Source organism: Aegilops tauschii, chromosome 7 (assembly GCF_002575655.3).
Source record: "Aegilops tauschii subsp. strangulata cultivar AL8/78 chromosome 7, Aet v6.0, whole genome shotgun sequence".
In the NCBI taxonomy this organism is placed as follows: domain Eukaryota; kingdom Viridiplantae; phylum Streptophyta; class Magnoliopsida; order Poales; family Poaceae; genus Aegilops; species Aegilops tauschii.
This window is the reverse complement of record NC_053041.3, coordinates 616,367,336-616,386,447: the sequence shown is the minus strand read 5'-3', so window position 1 is coordinate 616,386,447 and position 19,112 is coordinate 616,367,336. Positions and strand designations below refer to the sequence as shown.

Here is a 19,112-nt window from a genome sequence, read left to right as displayed (position 1 = left end):
CTTGTAGGTGATGAATATGGCGTCGAGGAAGACGGGCACGAGCGGAGGTGTGGAGGAAGACGAGCACGAGCGGCATGGCTGCCCTGCCTCCTCTCTTCTCATGCTTGTGTCTGGGCGCTCACACCGCTGTGGTCGTGGATCCACGGATCCCGCCGCCGTGGTCGCTGCGAGGAGGTCGAGCTGGAACCCCACGGGCTTGGTCTGGATCCAGCCGTGGCGGGAGCGCCATGGCCTCCCTTGTCGATCTGGGGGGAAGAGAAGGGAAGAGAGAGTAGGGGAGGTCGCCGGTGCGGAGAGGGCGGAGGCCGGCAGCGGTCGCCGGCGCGGGGAGGGCGCAGGCCGGTGGGGGGCGGCGGACCACGCGGGCCGATGAAAGCGTAGACCCATTAAATATGGGAAATCCAATTCGGCTCTTGGGAGCATATGCTCCTGCACATCAAATATGTTTTTTTATGTAAATGTCAAAGAAATATGAAAAAAAGGGTTCATTGTCACACTCAAATGCTACATGAATTTTTTTAGGAGGAAAGCTTAAGCATTTTGACCCGTGCCAAAAAAAATTAACAAGTCAAACCCCAAATGTTACACTTAATTTTATTTATTTAAGAGACAAAGTACTGCTATCCCATTTCTCACGAAAATTGTCAAGCACGCTTGTTACACTAATAAAAACATCTACACAAAAAATCAGAAATTTTAAAATGTATTTACTATTTTATTTTGATTTTACTGTTTATTCGAGAGCATATGCACCCAGAGGCAAAACGGCCTTCCCCATAAATATACTCTTGGATAAAAGGAGATGTCATATGTTCAACCCAGATTAGCTGATAAATTTCAGGACTAAAAGATCCCTACAATGCTCTGCTGTAAAAGTAAAGCATGCTAATACGGATGGACTGCAGTGTACTTCTGTCCACACTGAAATTTGAGGCAATATTCTTTTCTTTTTAGGCAACACAATATTCTTCTTGCAGTAGCGCAGCTTAAGGTAGCAGACGAATTTCAGTACAAAAAGATGGAACACACGATGCTCTGCTGTCTAAATATACAGATGGACTGCAGGTTATCTCCAGACAGAAAGAGTAGTCACACAATACTCTAATTTGGCTCGAATCTGGTAGTTGGCCTGTACATCTGAATCTGGTAGTAAATCCATGAACACGCAGCTCAACAAATGGAGAGCACAAATAACCAAATGATGGCCATAGGCTATGAGCCAGAATAACAATCAGTCAGAGTCATACAAACTATGAAAAATGGCACCGGTCAATTTAGAAATTCAGTGAGATTTCTTCAGAGATTCTAGTAATCTCAAAGTATATCATAAAACTGACACGGCATACCTACGACAATATATACAATTCATCGATACCAAGCATAATAGAAGCACAAACTGAAATCCGTTATCCTAGTGTTACAATCTGTTTATTCCACAAGCATAACAGGCACAAGGATAATAGCAGGTCCAATGCACTGAACCAGCTGCTTCTGTGTTTAGATTAACACACTCGCAAACCACACCAGGCAGCCCCGTAGATGCACGCAGGCACACAGGGCTGCTGCTTAGTCAATCACTACAAGTTCATCCACCACAAAAAAAAAAAATCACTCCAAGTTCATACTCATGCAGCCAAGAGGCAGCAAGCAGGCATCTTCAATCACAAGCCATACTTCCGCACACATCATCGGTGCGCGAGCAGCCAAGAACCATGCCGCTTCTTATTTGAAAGCCAAAAAGATGGGAGCCACCACAAGCTCACACCTGACACAACAACACACAGTAGCAGTAGGAGTCGATCGATGACCAATACCATCAGCAAATCTCTTTCAAGCAACCCGGGAAGCACACGACAAAACAAACACGTGCAGCAGACAAACAGGACCTGCAGGAGCAAGCGTCCATCTGGTCTCCCATTAAGGATGGAAGAACCACATCAGTGCAGCACAGCGCAAGGATCACCTACACAATGTAAGTGGCAGAGTGCAGAAAAAAAAAAAGGTGAGTAGCAAAACTGACATTGAGTATGATATTGGCAGTTTACAAAAATGGATTTGTTACATGTCAGAGAGAGTACCTGAGGACGGAGACCCTGGGTAGTTTCTTCTTGTAGTAGCGTGAGTGCAGCGGTGCCTCAAAGTGACCAGGGGCCACCTCCTCGTCCCAGTCCAGAGCGCCCCAGACGTCTTTCTCGATCTCGACGGTCGGCTTCTTCATGTCTCCGCTGCTGGCACCCACCACCGGCAGCCGGCGCATGCCCCAGCATCCTTTGATCTTGATGGTCTTGAGCTCAGGTGCCACCATCTTGAACTCACATATCTGCTGCAGCACTGGCAGGTCGTGCAGGTGGATGGTTGTCAGCCTTGGGAATGCTACAACTTGGATGGATCTTTTCCCTGGGTACCATTTGTCGTCTAGCACGAATATGTGCCTGAGATCTCCGCAGTGGATGATGTGGAGGGTCTCCAAACTTGGGAAGGAGTCGACCCACACAGGGAGCACGAACTGGAGCCTGGGGCAAGAGCGCAACCATAGATGCTGCAGCTTTCCGAACGAACCATCATTGAACCAGCGGTAACCTTTACTGCATATCCAGCAGGCCATTAGGAGATCAGACGCCCAGAAGGTCTCCAGCTCCTTAAATTGATATGATCTCCTCGAGAAGACTTCACCAAACTTGGGGCACCTCTCCATGCGGCACTGCCTGACCTACCAGCTGTATCCCGTAGGCGAACTAGCACTAGTTGAGACATCATGGACATGCAGGGATTCGGCAAACTCTGTCATTACAACTCCCAGTCCACTGTCCAAGACGTGCCTCCCTTCTGTAATCTCGATATGCCTATCCAGGTTGTTAGCTGGAGGCTTAGGAAAGGCTGCAGCAGGGGCATCACCAACCATGCTTTGGACATCACTGTACCGGTCTGCTTGAACAAGCTCCAGCAGGCTGACTTGATCTCCATACATGTCAATATTCTTCTCCTTTTCAGTCACTTTGGATTGATTCAGCTCACTATACACAGCGGAGGTGACATGGATATTAAGATAAACATTCTCAGCTGCATAATGATTATGTAATAGTCGCCCCAACGACCGAGCAAGCCTCGCATTCACCAGAATGACATGCGCCTCCAACTGATAGGATTTGTTTTGGTCAATGCATGGCTGAGGATGGCTAGTTCCAGCTCGTGTGTCTATGCATAATAAATTCAAACGGAAGTTATTAGTATTGTTGCCCCAAATTATTGCACAAAGGTGCTCACATCCAAGCAGAAATAGCCGCTTCAGCATTGGGACTTCTAACACCATAGTTCTAAAATCAAGAGTCTTGATTGCAGTTCCAGATAGGTCAAGCTCGACGAGGTTGGGCAACCCACGCAGAAACAGATTTCCCAACTGTGAGCAACCTTTGAGGGAAATATTAGAGATACTTGCACCCTCCTCGGTTGCTGGGGTTAACGGGCGCTCTTGTTTCAGAGGTAGCTTGAAAGTTGATGTCCGATGAGAACCTGGCCCGTATCCATCAAAGCTGAAGGACTTCAGCAGTTCAGGTAGCTCATCAGGCACAACAATATTCTGAAGCGCATTGCAACCATCCAGAATAAGCACTTGAAGACTACTTGCCGTTGATAGGCTGTTTGGCAGAATTTTCATCTCAGTGTTGCCAGATAAGTCAAGTATTTCCAACTTTGTCTTGTCCATGAAGGAGTTTCTTGGACCTATTGAAATATCTGGTCCACGTTTTGGCTTGATTACCCTGAGCCTTTGAAGATTTGGTAGCTGGCCTTGTAAGCAAGCTGTGTATTTCCAAGACCAGACTCCCTCTATGCTTAACTCCATGAGGTTATCCATGAGATGCATCTTTGCCGGTGATAAGATTTCATTCCAGTCAGTGTAACGTAGATCCAACACCCACAAGCTATGCAGACAAACCCACCCAGTATGTTCCTTTCCTTCACCTGTTTTTTCATCTGTGCAGTTGTCCAGCCCAAGGAATCTTAGGCTATGGCATTTCAAGAAAGGAGGTGATGCAAAATTGAAGGCACAACAGCAGAGGAATAGCACACCAAGGTTGTTGGAATGTTCAAACAAACCATCTGGTAATGCTACTGGCCGATCGGACATTACAAATTCCAAGAAGAATGAAGATGTCTCTTCAGGTAAACATTTCATACCATGTATTTCCCTATCCCTTGACCTGGTTGAAATCCAACGGTATTGTCCTTCTTCATATACACCATCTTCTTTAACAACCAGGAAAGGAAGCTTGGAATCTTTTTTGAACTTTGTGAGCACATTATCATCACACTCCCAGCTTATATCTCGGTGCAACGTGTCACATATCTCTAATGTTATGTCTTTCTGCAGTATCCCATCACATATCCAACAATTGGAAGCAACACCAACCCAATCGGAACTGGTCTTGTTGTGAAAACTACGTTGCAGGAATAGTGTGTAAACATAACAGTCAGCAACCATCATTGGATTGAGTCCCCGCATGCATGGATAGTCATCAACTATGAGGGCAGTCTCTTTACAGAGTAGTGCATACAACTCTCCACTTGTTAAATAGTTTTCTCTATCATAAGCCAAAAGATGGGTGTACCTCAGTTTTTGTATTACTTTATGTTCTTCATGTTCTGTTATGGTCAATATCCTCCTTCTGTAGGTCCATATCATTATGTTCTCTGTGAACTTACCAAATGAAGGAACGCCAAGAGGGAAAAAATCAATCTCATCATCACTCCGGGAATGGAAAATCAGCATAAACCTATTGTCCTTCAGATTGTGATAGATCTCTCTTGACACTGTTGTTATCTCATCCCTTGAAATTTCATTAACTCCATTAAAATCATCATCTATGTCCTGTTTATCCAGTATAGCCATTATCGAGCTGTCAAGCTGTAGCTCCTCTGCAATTGCCCTCTGCAACGTCCTCCTACCTTTCCACTCCGAGCAATCTATATGAATTATTTTATCAAAGCATAGTTCCGGAGTGGTTCTCTTAGAAGGGATAACTTCTGCTATGGATCTAAGAACGGTAGATGCCCCAAGCCCACTCCAGCCATGAAAATAGATGACCCTTGCTTCTCCCTTGTTTTGAAGAATTCTGAATATCGCCTCTTTGGCTTCATCGACATCTTTGGCGCCAGTATACTAGATTAATAAAATAAAAATCATGATTAGACCAGGTTTGTTTGTAGCATAATCCAATTCATGTAAATGCATAATCTGAGTATACATGAACTCAGTGAACTAGTATAGAGTTAGTTTGTGAGCAGAGAACCCATTTGGAGTTTGGATCACAAATCCAGAACATATATGTCTCATGGGGCCAGCATATGGGCGTTGGTGCAAGGAGGGGGTCAAATCAGCTTACAACTACGGTAATGATGACTCCCGAACGCTCGGGAGTTAAGCATGGCAACCCGAACGGGTTAGATGGCAAGTTTAGTTTGCGTGAGATTAGGGGAAACATGACAATTTTCTGACAAAAAAATGAAGAAGGACAAAGTTGCCATCCCTATCAACTAAAGTTGCCATCCCCTATGAACTAAAGTTGCCATGTAAAAACGTTCGGGACGAATTGCTCAAAATCCGAATGTTCGGGAGTTATTGGATTCCTACAACTACGCCTCTCTTTAGTTTAATTGAATGTTAGTTTAGCTAGTTATTTTCGTAGATAAAGATTTTTTTTTGCGGGGTAGATAAAGATTATTTGTGTAAGTTGAAAAGTTAAGATCAGGTCTCAGCATCAGCCAACCCTATATATAATGCATGGTATGTGTCGGATAGTGCGTGATATCATAGAAACAATAAAGAAGACAAACGTATTGATGGACTACTAGTCGCCATTTGGCAGGTTTGCGGCTCTATGCTACAGGAGGTACAAAATTTCGCACCGGCTCCTTCATGGACGGTCTTTGCGAAACACATGTGACGCTGTTTCAGACCTAAAAAATGTAATGCCTAGCTCGACGCCATCAAGAACTCACAATAGACGAGTATAGTGGACATCCCACTCTCGTATGCGCGTGTGAAGGACTTCACGGAGCGGCACTAGGTGGAGTTGCTCGTGGCTGACCTTCGCAAGCCACTCCAAACGGATGTCCGTATGCTGAAATATCCGGCCACCCTACAGTGGACGATGCCATGGACCATGCCCTGGACGTGCTGACGAGGAATGGAGAGCCTAGAGGAGAACGATGCCACCCCTCCATCTCCATAGAACAAGAACAAGGGCTTCTCATGTTGGCCCTTGCCCGGCACCTCCTCGACCTTGCTTGTAGACACATTCTTTATTGGTTTTGATTTGATTGGATACCATCTTAGCTAGTTATCTCCATAGATATAGATTGTGTTAATATTCCTAAACAAATTGTGTAAATAAAGAAGAAAGGATGGACTGTCCTCTCCAAATAAACACCCTTAACATCTCCTGCCCACGTTGCACAAGGATCTGCCCGGCTAAGCTTCAGATTCTAGGTTGTGACATACTACTTACGGTGGCAAGTTAATGTATTTAGCATTGTTCGTATTTTTTTTCATGCTAGTACGTGTCTCATTCATATAATAAAAGTCAAGTTACAACATGACAAAATTGAAAAGACAACAGAAGGCTAGTCTTTGCACAAAGGACCATCAACTAAGAAGTAAAAATACAATCAAGACCGAAGAATCCCTTGAGCTTGACACAACACCTGTCACCTGCCTTCGGCACAACTGTAAGAGCAACCAACAAATATGACAAGACCACCTTTCACCCGAGCTCGACGCGGCTTCGTCACCGATGCAGTTTTTCGGACCTCCAAAGTGGCTCGAAGCCATTGTCGTTGAAAGAATCTGGCGGGACAGCACCCCGTAAACGCCATCGAACTCCAGATCTGGCAGCCCTGCTCGACCAAAACGTCGAAGGAAGAAACCTTACCTGCCAACCGCAAACCACGAACCCAACACACAACCGTCCACTGTCTTCCAGATACCGTCGACGCAGAACACAATTTGCGACCACTCCTGGACTACCTCCCAAGATCCATGCCGACGTTGGAGCAAACATCGCCGCAATGGCGTAGCCCGACAACACAGTCCACCACAAGGATGCCGTCGTTGCCACTCCATCCCTCCTTGAACAGACTAGTTCCCAAATCCATCATCGACAATAAGACGCCTCGCCTCATCGAAGAAAGATCTGGAGCTTCTTTATTTTGCGTCGCCATCGCCGAAGCCAAGACGTCGGGCGAGCAAAAACCTAAACCTAATAGGGTCTTAAACCTGTAGCTATACATGAGTCCGCACGCGTGTGATCTGGCAACCCCCCGCACCACTAGCGACCAAGAGGTCGTCAGTGGAGGGGAGTCTCCAGAAAGAGTGTCGCCCTGGCCGCGGCGGCTAGATCGCATTTCTTTCTTTGAAAGAAAGAAAACAAGCCGCGTCTACTCTCCCCTCCGTGTCATTCATATTTTGGTTGTTGCTAGTTACGGACTACCTACACCATGATTATTGCACACTCTCGAAAACATGCTCTCACCCCACTTTATAGATAAAGGACACATCACATCATCCGACCGAACGATACAAGGTAATGAGGTGTCCCTCTTCAAAGATCCCGGGATAACCGGCCAACATAAACACACGCGACTATGCTGCCGAAAGCTAATAGAGGAAGGGCTGAATAACTATGCCACGCCAAGCCCTAAGATACCTAAGCTCCACGACAACGCCGTCAGGATGGTGCACGACGCGAAGCGTCACCGCTGCCGAGTCCGAGACAGATAAGGGTTTCCACCTGGAACCCTACGATGGAGAGGAGAACCACAATGACGTCCCCAAGAGGATAGCGGCCCCCATGGGTGTCTTCGTCATCGGCACGAAAGCATGGAGCTTTCGCTCGGCAGCTCATCCGTGTCACCACGAGGCATCCAAGATAATCACGACGAGCACAAGCCTCCATCTCAGGTATCTAGGCGCCGCCACTGCCACCAACAGAAAGTGATCCCGAGCCTGAGGAGGAAGGAGTACCAGTTAAATCTAACCCTTCGTTCAATAGGGTACTTTTGACTTTTTGTCTTGCCGTTATTATTTTCTTAATCTCTATTCTAGTGCCCTCCCGAAGTCCCGCTCAAGCACTCGTTGCCGCCTCCATGATCGAGCAACCAAGCACGACCATGGCTGCCTCCTTCCGCAGGCCACGCTGCATGCGACCGCCTCCAACACGCCTAGATGAAAATTTAATTGCAACCTTGGTCGCCGGCGAGGCCTCTGGGACGTCCACTTGATTGATTACCCACTTGATTGATTACTCCACCAAATCATACTTATCTTCTCAGATCTAGTCGAGCAAGCAGTTGCATGTTTAAAAGCAATTATTTACTAAAGTTCACCGCATTGCTTTTCTTTCAGGTTGTACATATCTCATTCATAGTTGTAGAGGATGCCAATGATCGAGTACTGATGCATCCTGTGATTCTGGCCAAAATACCTGGGTAGTCCGCGCAAATGGATATCTATCCCATCCCATAATTAGTGGAGGATTACATATCATCCTCTCACGTACCCATAATTAGCGGGGCAGTAAATAACAATACTTTGTCAGTCTTGATTACCAATTTGCCCCTCAAATCAAGGTACTCTCTAACTTTTGCTCGTGGTACTCCCAGGTATCTATATTGGAGTACCAAACACTCCTATCCGTCCGATTTAAGTAAATGGATGGCTAATATTTATTTGCGGGTACTGTAAAAGAAGCCTACCCTCCGTTGTACCCCTTGCCACCCAGACAACTAAGAGGGATAGCCATCACCGCCGCCATGGTGCACACCATAGAGCCACCCATGCGTACCACCATCCGGGGCCACTGCCTCGACATCGATGGCCTAATCCACCACCAAGCCTCCGCATCACAACACGCCAGCGACAACAGCAGGAGCGGACGGCCATCCTCCATTCCTATCCCGGCATCAGCTACTGGGCATGAGTCGACGACTCCACCATAGGAGCGCCCATACCAGCGACCCAAGCAGTCCCGATGGACTGCGGAGCCACAACCCAATGACTACGGACGACCATTGCCAAGCAAACCATGTCCCAGTAAGCCATCTGGCCTAGGCCTCGACTATCTCGAACGCTGCCATGCCCATGGCCATCGGCGCCGATCTGTCGATGGCACAACAACGACAACAAGCCCAACTCGGACCGTCACTATGAACTCACCACATGCAAAAGAAAGCACAATGCGAAGGTGAGAACCAATGTTGCTGGACGTCGTCCGCCCTTGCTGACCAGGTCCACGCCGCCTGCCGCGGCTAGCCGACCTCACAACCTCAACAAGAACCACAATGCCGCCCAATAACAACAGAAGTGCCATCCCATCGCCGCCTAAGGAGCCTCTAGCTGCGCCACCCTTCCGAATCCACGACATATCCAGTGCAAGAACACCGTCTCGGCAAGTGACCTGAGCGGCAACCACACCGGGTCACCGCTAACCCCCTGTGCTGGCCGCCAAGGTCAGGTCCACAGATTTGAGTACGCATCTTTATCGCCTTTGGTTAAGTGCATGAGTACATTGGACCACAAAGGCTTTAGATTCTTCGGAGCTATTTGGATTGTTTTTTTTTTTCAATTTTCTTCAGTTAGTATCAACATTGACTTCAACCAAAATGGCCTTCAGTTTGCTAACCTCCTTTTTCCACGGTAATAAAGAACACATCATTGGTAGGTTGCAAGCGGTGAATTAGATAGAATAAACCCAGATAAACAACGCCCCACTGGTTCATTTGTTTTACGACGGTCACTCGACTGAACTTGAAACGACGACACCAATGAACAAGCAGAAAATAATTAAATTTGGTCAAGACCCTTTTGTATATGTTACTTCAAGATATTTGAGTATCGAAGGTGATATGTAATTATACATGATTCATTCATTCGTATAACCGAGACTAACATAAAAATAAAAATAAAATGTCAATGAAATTTTGTAGGTGCACAGAAATATCTACATGTAGGCATCGGATTAACAAGAGCCTCAAGAATGGAGTGGTAGACGTCAAGAGATATGGGGACCAGATTATCCTGGTCAAGCTGGTAGTTGGGGACTTAGTTCTCAATGTTATCAGCGTGTATGCGCTGCAAGTAAGCCACAATGAGAACACTAAGAGGGATTTCTGAGAAGGCCTGAAGGACATGGTTTGGAGTGTACCGATTGGCGAGAGGCTCTTCATAGGACAAGACCTCAATGAGGAGGAGGAGGAGGAGGAGGAGGAGGAGGTTAGTCTTGATGGGTAGGTGCCAGGTGGTGCCTCAAAAGGTCACCTTTTAATACTTGGGATCAATGTTGCAGAATGATAGGGATATCAATGAAAATGTGAACCATCGAATCGAATCAAAGCCGGATGGATGAAGTGGCACCAAGCTTCTAGCATTCTCTCTGAGAAGATAGTGCCACAAAAGCTAAAAGGCAAGTTCTATAGGACGATGATTCGACCCGCAATGTTGTATGGCGCCGAGTGTTGGACAACTAAATGGCGACATGTTTAATAGTTAGGTGTGGCGGAGATGCGCATGTAGAGATGGATGTGTGGCCACACAAGGAAGGAGCGAGTCCGGAATGATGATATACGAGATAAAGTTGGGGTAGGACTAATTGAAGAGAAACTTGTCCAACATCGTTTGAGATGCTTTGGGCATATTCAGCGCAGGCCTACAGAAACTTCAGTGTATAGTGGACGGCTAAAGCGTGTTGATAATGTCGAGAAAAGTTTGGTTGACCGAACTTGATATGGGAAGAGTCCATAAAGAAATATGAAGGACTGGAGTATCCTCAAAAAACTAGCCATGGACAGGGTGCGTGGAAGCTTGTTATCCATGTGGGAAAATCATGAATTGGTCGCGAGATTTTATAGGTTTCACCTCTAGCCTATCCCAACTTATCTGGAACTAAAGGCTTTGTTGTTGTAGAAAATATCTACATGTGCATATGAGATTTGTTTCACAAATTTACGGGACTGATACGAGCCTTGTTGGACTTGTTCCGTGTGTACTCCTAAATATTCTATGGAGCTAGGAGCCAAAACACCAAACTCCGTTCTTTCCCTCGTATATACTGACTCCTAGTCTTATGACGAGCATTCTAGCTAGCCACATGCACAGTTGTCTTTTCACATTTATAGCTATATCCCTCCTCCGGCCAGTTAAATCGGAAAATTTATACCCCCGCAAAAAAATCATACAATTTATACATCACATGCACGATTATAGGTAAAAGTTTGATGATTAATTAGTTAGTTCTTGAACATAAATTGCACAAGAGTATTACCCATGTGGGAGGAGTCATGATGTTCTTTACCAAGACCAAGAAGAAAAGCAGCAGCAGATGAACCAATCTAACCCATCGGATGAAGTTCTGTAACCACTGCCTGCATGCATAGCAACGACAACATGTTACAATTGATCTTCACCATTGTTAGTTAACGAGTAATACCCTGTGATATTTTAGCTAGAACAGGGTACAAGGTCAAGGTTGAAGTCTGAAAGAGAGCTAACAAAATGTTACTACTTTTCAGTAGTATGTGGCTATGTGCATACCTTGACAGCAGACAGGAGGAGCAGCTTGAGAAACAGAGACTCGATTTGAACAATTTGACGTGCCGTGACTTCAGATGAGAGAGATATGCAGGAGGATAGATATGTTTTGCTCTGTCAGCATTCTTTCTTTAACCAAAGAATGCATAATTACTTGCGTGTTCTCAATCTAACCCATCTGATGAAGTTTTGTCACCACCATATGCCTGCATGCACAGCAAAGATACAATGTTACGTTTCTGCGCCACCATTATTAATTGTAGCAAAAACAAGAGGCTGATGAACAATCTCAGCAGTATGCGCGTACCTTGGCGGTAGATTAAGAGAAGCTTCAGAAACAGAAACTTGATTCCAACTGTCTGAGACGTACTCAATCAGCTTCTGCTACTGCTAGTATATTTGTGTGAATTCAGATCAGAGCAGAGGTTAGCGAGATATGCACTAAAGGTAGCCTTGTTGTGTGAATTAATGAGGGGTTGATGTGGTTTGCCCTCTTAGTGAAGCTGAAGGTAGCCTTGTTTGTTTGGCAATGAGAATCAGTCCTTCCTTCTCTGCATTAAAGAAGGCACAATTCCTTGCGTGTAATCCCCGTACTCGATGGCTCTCTTTCTTTTCACCAAAGCATGTAGTGATGATGATGTCTGGCAGTGTATGCTAGAATTCTCTACAGATGTACTAAGCAGTAAAGAAGTAGCAGCAGCAAAGTAAAAACACACGCACAACCACACGGCTTTGCTCAAAGCAGATTCAGCAGCAGGTCCCGTTGATATATAACAGGCCCATTTTTGTCTTTGCTAAAGCAAATATGTTGGAAAAAGCAGAAATCGTTGATTTCTACATGCTCTGACCCAGATCATTGCATGTTTTCTTGAACTAACCAACATGCATATTGAAGCTCTGACAGTAATTACTATCCATGAATACATGTTTGGATGCAGAATGACAAGGCAGCGGATCATTGGCAATGCGCCTCAGGGGCATTGAGCTTTAAAGTTTCCAGCATCTACAGACATCTATCAGTGTAAACTTATGTCTTGCCAGTGCTCAAATGGATATGGAACACATGCTGCCAATTGAAGCATAAAATCTTTTTCTCGCTCTTGGTTCATAACAGGATTAAAGTTAAACACTAGAGCCATGCTTCGGAGGAAGAATTTTTCATTGAGAATTATTGCTGTGTTATGTGTGGCATGCAGACTCTACAAATGCAGGCGAAGATTTAAGGAAGAGATTCTTTCGCTCAAGCACAGGGCCACACGGAAAGATTATGCCAGCTTTGAAGATTGGGCTAACAACTTCAGATAGTGTGCTCCGACAACCTCCTGTACATGTTGTATTTGTTGTTGTTATTTCTTCCCTTTCTTGTTTTCTTTTTTTCTTCTTTGTATTTGATACTCTGTACCATTTATTTAAAAATCAATAAAATAGGCAGCAGAGTCCTGATGTTTCCCTCCAAAAAAAAAAGGCAGCGGATGCGAAGGTGCGAAGGTTAGTAGAAACCTGCAATGCCTCTTCTGTCAGAGTATAGTAGTATACCATTGCTAATAGGGATGCACTGCAGTGTACATTTCTCCACAGAGAACGAGTAAATGAGATCAAAGATCCACAAACTGAGATCACAAATAACCAAAATGATGACCAGCTGCACTGCAATGCAGCATTATCTTGCCTTTTACGTTTCAAGAAAATAAATGATGACCAGAAGCTACGAACCACAATAATAATCAGTAAAAGGAATACAAACTACACAAATCAATCGCTTTAAAATTTCAGCGAGATTATTCAGGAATTCAACTGTTGCCACACATTAGTATATCACAAAACTAATGACACGCATTGCACGTTTAAATGTCATAAGGTTCCATCATAATAGAAACTACAAAACAAGGGAAGACAAAACACAAAATGAGACAGACATGGTCAACTCTTGAACACAGAGAACCCAGTCTTAGCATCAACGGTCAACGCACAAAGGGATCAGTTAGATCCAAGTCACGAACATGGCAGATATCTCCTATATCCCGGAGACATCTATCAGTCGTAAAGTGAAACCGAGCACCTGTTGAGGCCTTGTTTTCCAGCTGCAGCAACCTCTGCTGTTTTGCAATAAATTACCCGCAAATGGTTTCAACCTGAATTGTCATTGAATCTAGTTCTCTCGCGTTCAGCACAAAGAACGTAGCGAAGTTAACTTCAGACACAATGCCCCGATAAGTTTCCAATACTATAGTCTTTAAATGGATATCAAGACATCCAATAAGATTTCGATGTTTACGGCGCCAAAAAGAAGTTGGAAAAATAAACCAACCTCAGCTCAGGACAAAAAGTATATGAAAAGTGTGAATTATCAATGAAGAATGGATACCTCATTCTGAATGTACAACTTCTCCAATAAGGGAAAACATCTCATCAAGTCAATAACCGCATCCAGACCTAAAACAGGCACATGAATAGCTAAAGTCTTGACAAGGTGCGCCACCGTCGTCAGGCTATCAACACGCAAACCCTTCTATCAATCATGAAATACAACATTAGGCTTTTCCAAATACAGTCGATGCATCATTTCTGCGTACATACAATGTAGGAATCCAAGGATCTTAAGGATCAGCGGTTGAGATTATCGATATTTGCAGGCCATCCAATAGATCAAGACAGAGCAGCCTTTCAAGACAAGGGGCATTCTCGATTATGAGTTTATCTGACCGGTGCTCACCCATCCAAAAGCCACCGAAACGCACGCCGATACGTCTAAGTGTGAAGGAATTCATCCGGACGCAGCAGAATCTGATGTAGTGAAGCAGCAAGCACTCCAAGGCAGGGCTCCTGGCAATCAGACCGTGCAGCGCGTAATCCGAGATGATTTTTTTTTGGAGCAAAAGAGGGTTTCCCCTCTGATTTCCATTATAGAAACCAGGCCGAAGCCACGAGCAGTCTAGAAGTCTTACAATAAGAAGTGGAACATAGAGTAAAAGCGAAACCCGCGCAGGGAGTGGCCAGGGACACATCCCCCCACCCCCGGGATAGCCAGATCATTACAAGTTTCCATCACAAAAGGCTAAACGAAGGAGAAGACAAATATAAAGCAAAATCAGCAGCAAGCTCTTGAAATGTCGCAGCTTCCCTAATCCTTCAGCCGCGGAACCCCGAAGCGCCATCCTTGCGAAGCTTTGAAGATCTCACTTGCCACCTGCTCGATGAGTCTTGCCCCCAACATCAGCATTCTTCCCCCTGGGCCCTTTTTCTGCAAAATAGCCCAATCAGTAATCCAGCAGCATATTCTTTTAACGATCCCAATCGGGTCGTTTACTTTTTTCGTATCAAACACAATGTCATTGCGGCAATTCCAAATCTCCCAAAGCAGAGCAGAAGTGCCAATCAACACCAGTTTTTTACTCTCTTTGTTAAAATTGTTTAGCCACCCCCCCAAAACAGTCATCAATGTTTATGGGAGTTTTCTTAAAGTCAAATGAACATCTCACCAGATTCCAAATGATTCTGGCAAACGAACAGGAGAAGAAAAGATGATCAATGTTTTCCTCCTGTCCACAAAACACACAATGTTTGTCCCCTTTCCATCCTCTTTTTAATAGGGTGTCTCTAGTAAGGATACTTTTTGTGCTTAGCAACCAAAGAAAGAACTTGATTTTTGCAGGTACCTTGACTTTCCACAGGAATTTGTGTGGAAAACCCATGTCAGTACGGACTAGGTGTAGATATAAGGATTTTACAGTGAATATTCTGTTAGCATTGAGCATCCACATGGGCTTGTCTCTACCCCCGTGCATCAATATGTCCTCACATCTTCTTTTAAGGCTATCCCATAGTCCCCCATAGCCTCCATCTATATTTCTTCTGAAAGACATAGCATTCCACCCTTTTCCAGTCACCCCTCTGACAGTAATTTCTCTGTCATTGCTAATCGCATACAATGAGGGGTATGCTTCTTTTAGTGGTTTGTCATCCACCCACCAATCTTCCCAGAATCTGGAATTTCTCCCATCCCCTAGTTTTTTTTAATGTGAGGGAAAACTAAATTCTTGATACTTATTAGGCTAGTCCAGAATTGCGAGTCCCCCTGTCATTTTTTAATGCCAGACAAGCATTTGTTCTGGATATATTTAGATCTAATGATGTCTTGCCAAAGTCCCTCCTCAGCTTCTAGTTTCCAAATCCATTTAGCTAGCAAGGCAATGTTAAATTTCTCTAGATTGATTAGCCCGAGACCTCCTTGTTGTTTAGGAAGGCAGCATGTTTTCCAATTAACTAAATGATACTTATTTTATCCTCTTCCGCTTGCCATACCAGTCTCGCCCTGAAGAAATCAACTTTTTTCCTGACTCCAACAGGGAGCAGATAGAAAGACATCATGTATATAGGAATGTTTGTTAGGCACGACTATACTAACGTGACTCTGCCAGCAATATTGAGCAATCTGTCTTGCCAGCACGCGCATCTTTTCTCTATTTTCTCAGTTATATTCCTCCACATCCCATTACTGATCCTTTTATTATGGACTGGCAGGCCTAGGTATTTCAGTGGCATCTCCCCAAACGCACAAGTAAAAATCTCTTGATATATTTCTTTCTTGTCCTTAGCTTCTCCAAAGAGGTATATGTCACTTTTGTGGAAATTAATTGTGAGTCCTGACATTTGTTCAAAAGCAGTCAGAATAAATTTGAGATTTCTCGCTGACACCTCATCATCCTGGATTAGGAATATGGTGTCATCTGCATATTGCAGCATGTTCACTCAATTTTCATGATTGTCTGTGAGAACCCCTTTAATAAATCCCTCATTCCTAGCTCTGTCCATAATAATGGCCAGGGCATCAACAGCTAAATCAAACAATAGGGGGATAATGAGTCCCCCTGGCGAAGCCCTTTAAAAGTTTTAAAAAACTTTCCAATATTGTCATTTACCTTCACACCTACTTGTCCCCCCCCCTCATGGTGTGCATCACCCAGTCACACCACTTGTCAGGAAAGTTTTTGAGTTTTAGCATTTTATGGACAAAAGGCCATTTGATTTTGTCATATGCCTTTTCAAAATCTACCTTAAATAGCATAGCATTTTTTTTCATTTTGATTGAATTTATAGCTTCATGTAGGACCACCACTCCCTCCATAATGTATCTGCCTTTCACAAAAGCAGTTTGAATGGGGGAGATGATGGGGTTAACAACCTTACTAAGCCTGTTCATCAGGACTTTAGTGATGATTTTGAAGCTGACATTCAACAGGCAAATGGGTCTGAATTTCTGGATCTGTTTGGCATCTTTGACCTTTGGGACCAAGGTAATGATCCCATAATTCAACCTAGCTAAATCAACCACACCTTTGTGGAAATCATCCAGAATGTTTTTTATATCATTCTTGATTAAATCCTAGAAGTTCTGATAGAATTCAATAGCAAATCCATCAGGGCCTGGGCTTTTGTTTTTTTCCATGGAGAACACCACTTCCCTAATCTCTTCCATGGAGAAGTCCTTAACTAGTTCATCTTGTGTTTGAGGAGAGATCTCTGCAGACCCTTGTATATTGAGATTGATAGTAGAGTTTTCAGCTTGACCAAAAAGATTTTTATAGAATGTAGTGATATACTCAATCAGTTTTTTCTCTCCCTCAATCACACCCTCATCCTGTTCTAACCTGACAATCCTATTCTTCCTTCTCCTCCCATTCACTTTGGCATGGTAATATCTAGTATTGGAATCTCCTTCTTTGATTTCCTTATCTTTGTATCTCTGTAACCATTTGATTTCTTCTAATTTGAAGATTTCTTTTAATTCCCTTCTCAATTCTTTCTGCATAATTCTTTCTTGGGCATTAATCCCTCTCAATTCTGCATTTTTATCTATCATGTCCAGCATATTTAACAGTTCCTTCTTTCTTTTCCTATACATAGCATTAGCATTTAAAACCCACCCTTTGATTTTTTGTCTAATGTTTCTGAGTCTCTTTTGCCAAGTGTCCATACTAGATCCATTACACCTCACCTCCCAGTTTTTTTCCACAAATTCCTTAAATCCTTCCATATGCATCCATGCATTTTCAAATCTAAAAAGGGGAGGAGCATTTCTTTGCTCACCAGAATCCAACAGCAGTGGAGTGTGATCTGAAATCTCTCTTTCTAATGTTGTGACCATAATCATGGGGTATTTATCTTCCCAATCTGGGCATACCAAGACCTTATCAAGTTTCTCATATGTAGGGTCTGGCATATTATTTGCCCAAGTGAATTGTCTCCCACTGATTGCGATGTCTCTTAATCCAGCATGTTCAATAATAGCATTAAAAACAAAGCTGAAGTGATCCACCCCCCCAGGTTTATTTTTCTCTGCACTGTTCCTAATGATATTGAAATCCCCCCCCCAATGACACAAGGGAGAGGATTATCTTGATACAACCTAGATAATTCAGCTAAAAAAGTTGCTTTCCCTTCTCTTTGAGCATCACCATAGACAGTCACCAAGTTCCAACTAAACTTAGCTTTTTTATCAAAAAGTAGTGTTCTGACGAAATATGTGCCTTTTCCACTTGTATCAAGTCAAAATTATCATTATTAATTCCTACCAATATTCCTCCAGATTTGCCTCGAGGGGCAATCCATTCCCAGAGAAAAATTTCCCCCCCAACAAGGTTGTGTAATTCATTTTTTGTAAAGTCACCCTTAATGGTCTCCAAAAGGCCAACAAAATCTAAATTTTTCTCTATGATTGCCTCTCTAACAAAGTTTTTCTTTGTGTCCTGTCTAATCCCGCTCACATTCCAAAATATCCCTTTCATTGTTTCTTTTTGTTCTTTCTCCCTCCCCTAAAAGATATAGCAAGCTTCCCAGCACTAGCAGCTGAGGTGCCAATCTTATTTTTTTATTACTAGAGAATATTTTCCTCAAGGTGTCATAGTAATCAAGATCCATTTCTGTATCAGAGTGATCATCACCCGAGCACAGTTCTTCTAGTTTAGCATCTCCAATATCAATTAGATTTGGAGAGCTTTCATTTTTCTCTTTTTCCTCTTGATTTCTTATGTTTTGTAGATATATATATATCTCTTCTAGCCTGTTCCATATTGGAAATCAGGTCTAGGTTTTGGCTGACCAGGTCAATAGTAAATCCCAGCTCCACCCCTACTTTCTCTGCCATTTCAAACAAAGAGATTTGATACTTAGTAAGAAGGGTACGGGACTTATCATAGTTATCTTTGTCAGCAGCTCTCTCCTTAGCCAGATCTTCAATCTTGGAGTCCTTTTTGTCTAGATTTCTGTCACTTCTTCTCGTTGGTCCTTCTTTGTCTTTTCCCTTCTCCTCTTTATCAGAGATCCCCAGTTTTGATCCCAGAGATTCCACAGAATCCTGGCTAGCATTATAATCCACTGGTTCAGTGTAATTGTCTTCTATCAGAGGATCTTGAATATTGTCTTTATCAGAGTCATGTTTCTATCCCATATCATCTCCTGAGATTTCTTTTTCATCCCACTGGTCTACTTTTTCCATACATTTGTCTATCATCACGTGTTGCTTCTTGATCAT

The 19,112-nt window shown here is 43.7% G+C and overlaps 1 protein-coding gene across 2 annotated transcripts; it reads right to left on the bottom strand.

Moving 5' to 3' along the window:
• Positions 1-1,251: 1,251 nt before the first annotated feature.
• Positions 1,252-13,698, bottom strand: LOC109751934 (putative disease resistance protein At1g63350). Of its 2 annotated transcripts, XR_012189856.1 has the most exons (5): positions 11,889-13,698; positions 11,585-11,787; positions 11,316-11,415; positions 2,079-5,158; positions 1,252-1,963 (listed from the first exon to the last, which is right to left on the bottom strand). XR_012189856.1 is itself a non-coding variant. In XM_073505405.1 (2 exons), exons 1-2 carry the CDS (start codon positions 2,693-2,695, stop codon positions 1,960-1,962), a joined length of 621 nt encoding a protein of 206 aa, XP_073361506.1. In that variant the 5' UTR covers positions 2,696-2,703; the 3' UTR covers positions 1,252-1,959. The 2 variants fall into 2 exon arrangements, 1 of the variants encoding a protein (XP_073361506.1); XM_073505405.1 differs by lacking the exons at positions 11,316-11,415; positions 11,585-11,787; positions 11,889-13,698 and having other exon boundaries at positions 2,079-2,703.
• Positions 13,699-19,112: the final 5,414 nt, after the last annotated feature.

Coding starts and splice junctions, on each gene's coding strand:
- LOC109751934 (XM_073505405.1), bottom strand. CDS start 2,695: ATGGAGAGGTGCCCCAAGTTTGGTGAAGTCTTCTCGAGGAGATCATAT.